The following is a 9,360-nucleotide window of genomic DNA, read 5'->3' on the forward strand; positions in this document are numbered from 1 at the left end:
TAATACAGTTGCATATGATAGCCAAAACAGATGTGTGCTCTTTGTTAAGTAATATACAACATACTGCATTATTCAATCATGGTATGAGGCCAATTCAATTAATTATGTAAAACGCCACCGCCTGCGGATATGAGACGGCAGCAGCAGCTGTTTTGCTCCGTTATAAAATATCAAGCTTGCGTTCATATATTATGCGCGTATAACTATCTAATGTGGCTTTGAAATTCAATTTACATACAGTAATATAATGATAACTGAATGTTTTGTAGGCTGAGGAGGTGGATAGGAACAGGAACCGACATCATAAGTTAACATCACGGACATCTGTAGGGGTGCAGGACAGGTTTTGAGATTGCGTCCCTTTGTTGCTGGCTCTGCCCTCCTGTTGCTGTTGGTGCTGTTGTTGACTTTCTTTCAGGCTGCTGGTCAGTAACTGCTCGATCTGCTCTTGACATGATTTCAGACAGTCCTAGAAGAAAGAAATAGAAGAAGAAGCAAGGTAAGCACTATGCACACTAGCTTCAGCCTCAGAAGGCACTGCGTACTGACATACACTCTTAAAAATAAAGGTCCCAAAGAGGGTTTTCACAGTGATGCCATGTACCATTTTGTGTTTCCCAAAGAAACTTTCAGTGAACAGTTCTTAAAAGAACCATTTTCTTTCTTAGTGTAAGGTTCTTCACCATCGATTCCAATAAAGAACCTTTAACATCCATGGAACCTTTCAAAGTTCTCTTAAAATGAAAGGTTCTTTATTGGAATCAGAATCAGAATGAGCTTTATTGCCATGTTTGCACATACAAAGAATTTGTTCTGGTGACAGAAGCTTCCAGTACACAGAGACAACAACAACAACAACAACAACACAGAAAATAAGAAATAAAGGTATGTGAATAAAATACACACATTTACAAATACAGGTGCATCTCAATAAATTATAATGTCGTGGAAAAGTTCATTTATTTCAGTAATTCAACTCAAATTGTGAAACTTGTGTATTAAATAAAAGCAAGGTAAGCACTATGCACACTAGCTTCAGCCTCAGAAGGCACTGCGTACTGACATACACTCTTAAAAATAAAGGTCCCAAAGAGGGTTTTCACAGTGATGCCATATACCATTTTGTGTTTCCCAAAGAACCTTTCAGTGAACAGTTCTTAAAAGAACCATTTTCTTTCTTAGTGTAAGGTTCTTCACCATCGATTCCAATAAAGAACCTTTAACATCCATGGAACCTTTCAAAGTTCTCTTAAAATGAAAGGTTCTTTATTGGAATCAGAATCAGAATGAGCTTTATTGCCATGTTTGCACATACAAAGAATTTGTTCTGGTGACAGAAGCTTCCAGTACACAGAGACAACAACAACAACAACAACAACACAGAAAATAAGAAATAAAGGTATGTGAATAAAATACACACATTTACAAATACAGGTGCATCTCAATAAATTATAATGTCGTGGAAAAGTTCATTTATTTCAGTAATTCAACTCAAATTGTGAAATACAGTTGTGGTATATACAGTAGATGGAATGATTTATAGTTTGAATCAGTGGTTCCATGAAGAACCTTTAACATCCATGGAACCTTTCCATTGCACAAAAGGTTCTTTGTAATGGAATAAGGTTCTTTAGATTATTAAACTGTTCTTAACACAAACAAAAAATGGTTCATTTAAGAACTGTTCACTTGAACCCAAAATAAATCGGCTGTGCAATTACTTCAGTGATTTGTCCATGATTATTGTGGTAACTAAACTGAAAAAAGTGGGTGTAGGATTTACTTTTAAATATTTTCCTTTAGAAACTGCTAGTAAATTTCTCAATTAATTACAAAGAAATTGCAAGCAACATTAAATTAAACATTACATTTTGAAACAGTACTTTCGTTTACTTCAGTAATCTTTGTTGTTTTTACAAATGTAAAAAATCATGCTAACAGTGTATTTCAGATTCACCCGCCCCTTAACACCACATAAAATTAAACAAACTGTTGTTTTTCTCATGTCGGTCAGACAGATTTTTTTCTGTCTAAGTGGGCAGTTCTTAGGCAAAATGAAGCTGCAAACTGGTTCAGACTTTACACTTTGCAGGACTATATACACTCTTAAAAATGAAAGTTCTTTATTGGCATTGATGGGTCCAAGAAAAACCTTTAACATCCATAGAACCTTTAAAGGTTCTTTATTGCAGAAAAAATGTTGTTGTTTTTTTAAATGTTCTTCACATTAAGAAAAATGGTTCTTTTAACTGTTCACTGATTGGTTCTTTGAGGAACCAAAAATGGTTCTCCTATGGCATCGCTGCAAAAAAAAACTTTTGGAACCTTTATTTTTCAAAGAAAACTGACTTCTGTCTCTGTCTCTTTCTGCAGAAACGTGGGAGGTCTGACGGAATGATCCCGTATCAAACTCTCATCTTTTTCTCAGGATAATTAAAACCTGTTCTCTCCCAAGACTGAATGAGACGGCCACAACAGGCCCTGTTGTCCTGGCAACTACAGGCACAGGAAGGAATGGTTGCTAACAGCGGTATGTGGTGTTTTTTCCAGAACTTAAGGTGCAGAAAAAACTTAACACATTACATTGAGGGGTGAGAAAAGAATGTGTTAAACCTTATAAGTGTATGTGAGGAGTTTAAATGGGGCGTTCCCTCTCTGGGTCCCATTCACTTTTTTTACTGTGAGACTTTCAAAACAGCCTGAAGCCAAGATGTGTATGTTTGTGTAAGAGCCTGAGTGTGTGTGTGTGTGTGTGTGTGTGTGTGTGTAACATTGCACTTTAATCCACAGATGTGGTTGAGAGGCCTGTGTCTCGCCACAAGTATGCAGCTCTGAAAACACACCACCATTGCTGCAGTGAACACACACAAACACTCATTCATAACACATTTCTCCATTTCCATAGTCATGCATGAATTTCCAGCACACGCACATGTCTGCTATGCCCACCGTTTGACACAGGCAAAATTGACTTCAGTATTGAAAACTGACAATGCTAAACTATCATTTAATAAATGCTCTGAGTCTCTAGAACAGTGTTTCTCAAACAGGGGGCCTCAGCAAACTTGTGTTTTAAGTAATAAATTATTATTGTATTAATAATAATACATTATTATAATAAATTATAATTATTATTTTAGTACATTATTAATGTATTAAAATAATCTAAATCTAAATTAAAATGCTAAAACAGATCAAAAAGAAGATGTACATTTATATTTTTGTTTATTTGTTTTTTTATTATTATTATTTTAACCCCTCCATAACTATTTTTACTGATGAACATTAACCTCTTGAAACATCTGGAATCAGAAAATTATCATGAGGGTTAACTAAAACCAAAACCATCATCAGGATGTTGTTCTTTCATAAAATGTCACAGAATGAATGGATTACTGTACAACTAAACAAATAAACCAGGGCTAATCCTTGGTTAACCTCTATCTTGAATGGTAATTTGCTATATAATTACTGAGATTTTGTTTCACTTTCTTTTTACAGTATGATGATGCTGGACACTTACCACCTCAGTGTGGGTGATTTTAGCCAGCAGCTCCGTCAGATTGTCCCCCCACAGATTTTGATTGCTCTGGTCAGGCTGGAGGCCACATACTGCTGCCCCCACACATCCTGTAGCGATCATGGAGGGAGGGTACATGGTGAAGCTGTGATCTGAGGAAAAAACAAACACACACACACACATCCCGAAACATCAGTGACCTGGTCAGTAAGTTCCCTAGAACATTAGTCACCTGTGAAACACTTCAAAACAACTTCCCAGGAAACAGCTGTGATAATGCAATCTGATTGAGGAGTCTTACTATATCTTACATCTGTTTTGAATTCCACGCAAATCTGAACCTGACGTTCACATGCTCTCTGGTTTCAGATCTGTTTTAACATCACTACCTCCCTTAAACTGTCCTGCAGCTGTGAATGAAAAGTGAGGAGAGCCTTCCTTCTCCTCTCACTCCTCCTTCCTCCCTCCCTTCATCCCTCAGAGGGCATTGAGGTTTCAAGGAACTACACCCCCTCTTCATCTGCCTTGAGATCCTGAGAACGGGCCCTCTTGGCTATTCTGTGCTGGAAGTCATTCGTTTCATCTGCTTTGTTGGTGTTAGCGTGCTGCTTATTTCAGGACGCAACGGTCATCCTTGAATAAACACCCTACACTCGACTGACTGCCACAGTACAGCAGCTGTGCAGTAAACCAACATTCCTCACTTGAGAAAATTGTTAAAGGCACTGACAAAAACACCAAAAACCTTTGCAATAGCTCAAAAAAGCTCCTCCATCTTGGCTTGTGTTCAGGCCTCAGTCTCTTGAACAGATAGATGCAGGGCCGCAGAAACACACCCAGTTAAATATACAAAACTTTTATATAGACACAAATAACAAGGCAGAAAGCATTATAACACATTCACATCATAAGCACAGTACTGGCTATGTTTCAGCTTATTCAGACACATTTCTGACAAATGCAGTCAGCGCACTCATCTCGGGTCCTACCTGTTGCACAGAGGGCGATGAAGGTTTGCACATGTTTGCGGATCAGCGTCAGTCTGTCTTCAGGAAAGGGCAGTTTGTGCAGGATGTGTTCAATAAAGTCAAGTGGGGTGATGGCAGCCAGGTTCCATTTCAATTTACTAAGAACCACCAACTCCCACTCCAACAGAGACAGAGAAAGACAGAAACAGAACAAGAGATAATGAATACGAGTGGCAGGACCACACATAAACTCAAGTGACTATTATTACCCACAATCCACCTTTTTAGTTTTGACCATACAGGATGCAGAAAGGTTTGGTTATTACCTCAGTTAAGGGCAGGCCCAGATGACCTAAAGATGGTCTTTTACATTTTCAGTGCAGATTTTTGCCAGTGGAATTGATTAATTATATATATCTAGACGCTAGGCTCTTTACATGCAATCTGCTCGCATTTTTCATTTCATTTTCATTTAATACATAGCAAAAGCTGATTGGCTGATTGTGCAACCAATGAGATTTCTTGCTCAACATTTAAAGGGGACATCAGATGCCCATTTTCCACAAGATGGTATGATTCTTTAGGGTCTTCATGAAATGACTGTAACATACTTTGGTTAAAAATTCCTCAATGGTCATGTAAAACACCCTTTTTACCTTGTCAAAAATCCCTCTGTTCACAGCGACCCGTTTCGGTGCATGTCTCATTATTTCATCATTTTCTGAGCTGGCAGACACGCCAGAAACCTAACTAAATGCAAAAAAAAAAGAAAATGAAATGAAAATTTCATCTGATGTCCCCTTTAAATATTCAGGTTCAGTGTTCGCTGTAAACTGGTTCACCTAAAACCCTCCACCTCCACCAGCTCCACCTGTCTAGATCTCCTATGGAATTTATACATGCCTATTCACGCATGTGTGGACTGGTTTAGGATTTACTTAAACTCAGAAACTGTTAGTAAATTTCACAAATAATTACAAAGAAATGACAAGTAACACAAGTATTGACAAGTATTTTCTTGTAAAACAATAAACTTTGTTTTATTTATCACTTTGAAAATTCTTTTTTTTTTTTTACAGTGAATGTGGACTTTACTGTTAAAAGTGTCTGCAAAAATATTAGACAAACTATCACAATCTGATATCATCACTCCACTAGTGTTTGTCAATGATAATGTATTTGACTTAATCACTCCTGACTACAGTCTATTTTATTGCCCCCTAGTATTTCAACTGTGCAAAGTCTGTCAATCTTGTGTGGCAAAAGCCAATTACATGCCATACTCACACCAGACTAAAATGTTTAAAAATGCAAAGACATGTATTGCCTTATAAAACACAAGTTGTGACATAAATCATCAGGATCTACTGACACTGGCATTTAAAAAAATCTAGGTTGTGTTTCTGTCACTCAACACTCAACTTGTGATTATTCAAAATGGGGGAGAAATTAGTCAAGTTGCTTTTTAAATATGGATCTGTTTTGCTTAAAGGGACATCATAGCTGTAAAATAAATCAGGTTATCATGTAAAGCTCCGCCCCTTGTGTTTGATTTCCACCAACCAGATGCTGCATTCCATGCACACGCTCAACTTCCTTCCTCGCACGTGCCCAGCTGGCTTTGTTTCGCCTGCTGAAGCTGCTTTCTGAGAAACTCAGAGACACAAGGGGAAAACCAGCCCAAAGTGAGAAGCTCTACACCCTTATTGTGCGTGTGCTGGTAAGTGAAGAGAGAGTGTGAGAAATTTGAAGTTAGTGAAGACTCCGCCAAGAAGGGACAGTCCCTGGCAAGAGACACCAAATCACCGAGATCAAGACTCCTAAAGCCACCTCCTCCTGGATGCTTGTCTGCAGATGCCTCTGCTTTATACAAGAATCACCACTGCAATTTATAAGAAATCTTTTTGTTTTGACCCAGTTGGACCAGTTGTTCCTGTTCTCTCTCTCTCTTCTTCTGTCTTTAAACACACATATCCAAAAGCTCTAATCATTTCGATTTAGACATTATCAGGGTTTTACCAGCATATATTTGATTAGAATAGGGTGCATTATGTAAGTAGAGAGTCCTTGCCAATTTATGGGAACAGTATCAAATCATCAAAACCGTTCTCAAGCTGTTCAGAGAGGCTAAAAATCAAAAGAGCATTTCATCACAGCTCAACCCAGAAGACTGTTCAATGTCAAAAACAACATTAGGGGGCAAAGCAAGCTAAATTCACTTCCCCAATAGCTAAATTTCACAATAATAAAAATATGATGAATCAGCAGATCACAAACCAAGGGCTATATATAATCTAAAATATATAATCTGGGGTCTGACTAATTACACAACAGATGGAAGACTTCTTGCTGTCATCAAGGCCATCAACTCTTACCAGCAGTTGTTGAGATGTAATGGAGTTGTCTGTGTACATGCAGAGCTTCCTGGCCGACAGCGGTTGGCATGCTTTTAATTTTGAAGCCAGGAAGAGACACACGGCCCCTAAGAGCTGCAAATAACATTTTCTTGTAGGAACTGCAGCTAAAAATCTGTCCAGGTAGTTCATGGCCAAGGGAAAGACATCCTCTTCACATTTCTCCTCTTCACAAACCTACAGGGACATCGACAGAATTAATTCACAATTTAATAATCAAGGCAGTCTAATAATTAGTATTCATTTAACATTTGTTTGTTCTTGCTACATCTTTTTTTGTTGTTGTAGGTTAGTTAGCTCAATGCTCTTATATCCAGGCATTTCTGTTCATATTCTGTTTTTTTGTTTGTATGCTTTTCCCCCCTAGACTATATAGCCTACTACGCATTTTGAAGGCTGTATATGTCATTATTTTTATTTATAGCTACTATTTGCAGCTTGTAGAATATGTGCTTACTGTTAAGGCCTACTAACTCTTTTCATGAGAAAGAGGAACTTTCCAGCGGTAAAGATCTTCATTCATTTGTTAAACCCAATGACGCCCACACATGACTGCTTTGGTGATTCGTCACGTTAAGAAAAATATACTCTAACACTAAGTAATGTCAATGACAGCATATAATACCATGTATATGTATCGCTCTGATAAAACTACATACGACAATTATTATGTTGCTTTGATGAACTGAAATACATTTAAATCGACGGTTCTTAGCTGCACTTTCGCTCCGAGAAACTCAAAGGCATGCGCCTGTTTCAAAAATTCGCAAAAATTACACAAATGTATAAAACCATTCATAAAACACATGTAAATAAAGCACAGACCCCCATCTGTCTAATAAAGCATGCACTGAAGAAAGATACTAAAGTGTTTTCTATTAAATGAACATTTATAGCACACGTAATCGTGTGTGGAGGTTCCAGCGTTGCATTTCCTGCTGATTTCTTGATCAAACTGTTTCTTTGCACATTGATTGCACATACATGCTATACGCATACAGGTTTAAACGAATGTTTTCTTGTGTTTGATTGTCTGCACTGTAATAAAAACGAATGCATGCCAAAGTCCAGCTATACTTTAGGTAGGCTACTTGCCAACATATTCTACATTATAATACAAGCAAACAGTTTCAATAAAGCTGGAACTACAAACCTCCAGCATCCACGTCGCGACCATCCGCCTCATAAAAGGCTGAATTTCCTTCTGGACACATTTAAAATAGGGTCCCTGCGGAACATATCTGTCCTCCACCGTTAAAAGACTTTGCAGTACTCTTTCATCGCAGAAGATGTTGGGATCTCTCTGAGCTCGCATGATTGCGTCCTTTTCCAAGCAGAAAAGTTCCATGTTTGGGCTTTTCTCGGTGTTGCTAACTAATATAACCACCTCACAGTGCCAGCTGCATGTGGCTGTGCCTATGCAAGAAGGACGATTTTGTTGTTGCCTTAGGCATCAATAGAACTAGTTTGCACGGTTAAAACTTTCACTTTTTACATAACGGAGGCTGCAATCCCTGGCATGAGTCTTTCCTGATGAACTACAGACACAGATGAAGCAGAACAACTCTTCTGACTGCATGACATGACCACCCAAAAGGCAATGTCAGTCCCTCCTCCTGCTCAATTCACGTTGCAAAATTGCTCAAATTCTCTCCTTCCTGCAGTCATTGCACATGCATGGCATTCTAGCCAATCCTCTACTCACAACCCCTCAAATATACATTTAATGCACTTTTGAAACAAGTCATGGACGGGATAATTATAGATTTTTTTTTACATGCATGACAGCCTACATAACACATGATATGATTTTTTTTTTCTTTTTCAGAGTTTTATTTCCCCTCACGTGCAGATGCACATGTCCAGTGAACTCATTTTATTCACTGCTGTCGTTTACATGCATTCTTTTAAATGTCTCATTTGTAAATTTACTGTGAGTGCTGCATTTCATGCACAATTCAAGTGGATTATTTGTACACAATTGAAGCTTGTAATAAATGGATGAATGCATTGAACGTCTCACTAAGCAGTTATTATTCCTGCACAGTGGAAATCCCCATAAAATATAGGACCTACATTAACAGTTTTTCACAAAATGACGTACATGTACAACAATGATAGTAGTGAACAACAAAGTACACAAAAAGTTTAATGACTCAAAGACAGAGCCTTCGAAAGGGAAAGTGACAAGTTGGGCTTGATGGGTTACATAACAGTGTAATACGAATAGCCAATAAGAAATCGAGAAAACAGCTTGAATTGACAACTTTTACAGGATATCAAAGACATCATTGCCATGCCCAAGATAAAAACATATGACATGCTTTCCTTCATCTAAAATGTCTGGTCATCCAGATAACAATAATTTTGTTAACTGCACCTGTCCGTCTGTCTTTCTCCATGAAGCAGATGTTGGTTAGTAAGAAATAACGGTAAAATTAACCATGTGTTACAGCCC

The 9,360-nt window shown here is 37.9% G+C and overlaps 1 protein-coding gene across 1 annotated transcript; it reads right to left on the minus strand.

The window, feature by feature from the left end:
* LOC107656417 (G1/S-specific cyclin-D2-like) lies at nt 1-8,591 on the minus strand. The gene is made up of 5 exons (XM_016444280.1): nt 8,056-8,591; nt 6,864-7,079; nt 4,510-4,669; nt 3,524-3,672; nt 1-469 (listed from the first exon to the last, which is right to left on the minus strand). Exons 1-5 carry the CDS (start codon nt 8,248-8,250, stop codon nt 302-304), a joined length of 888 nt encoding a protein of 295 aa, XP_016299766.1. The 5' UTR covers nt 8,251-8,591; the 3' UTR covers nt 1-301.
* Nucleotides 8,592-9,360: the final 769 nt, after the last annotated feature.

The sequence above is a fragment of the Sinocyclocheilus anshuiensis genome, unplaced genomic scaffold (assembly GCF_001515605.1).
Source record: "Sinocyclocheilus anshuiensis isolate Anshui unplaced genomic scaffold, SAMN03320099.WGS_v1.1 scaffold183, whole genome shotgun sequence".
Taxonomy (NCBI): Eukaryota; Metazoa; Chordata; class Actinopteri; order Cypriniformes; family Cyprinidae; genus Sinocyclocheilus; species Sinocyclocheilus anshuiensis.

Excerpts from the sequence above, each read along its gene's own strand:
- LOC107656417 (XM_016444280.1), bottom strand. The coding sequence starts at position 8,250 with ATGGAACTTTTCTGCTTGGAAAAGGACGCAATCATGCGAGCTCAGAGA. Across the intron at positions 7,080-8,055 it reads TCGCGACGTGGATGCTGGAG|GTTTGTGAAGAGGAGAAATG; the intron begins GTTTGTAGTTCC and ends ATGTCCCTGTAG. Across the intron at positions 3,673-4,509 it reads CATCGCCCTCTGTGCAACAG|ATCACAGCTTCACCATGTAC; the intron begins GTAGGACCCGAG and ends TTTTTTCCTCAG.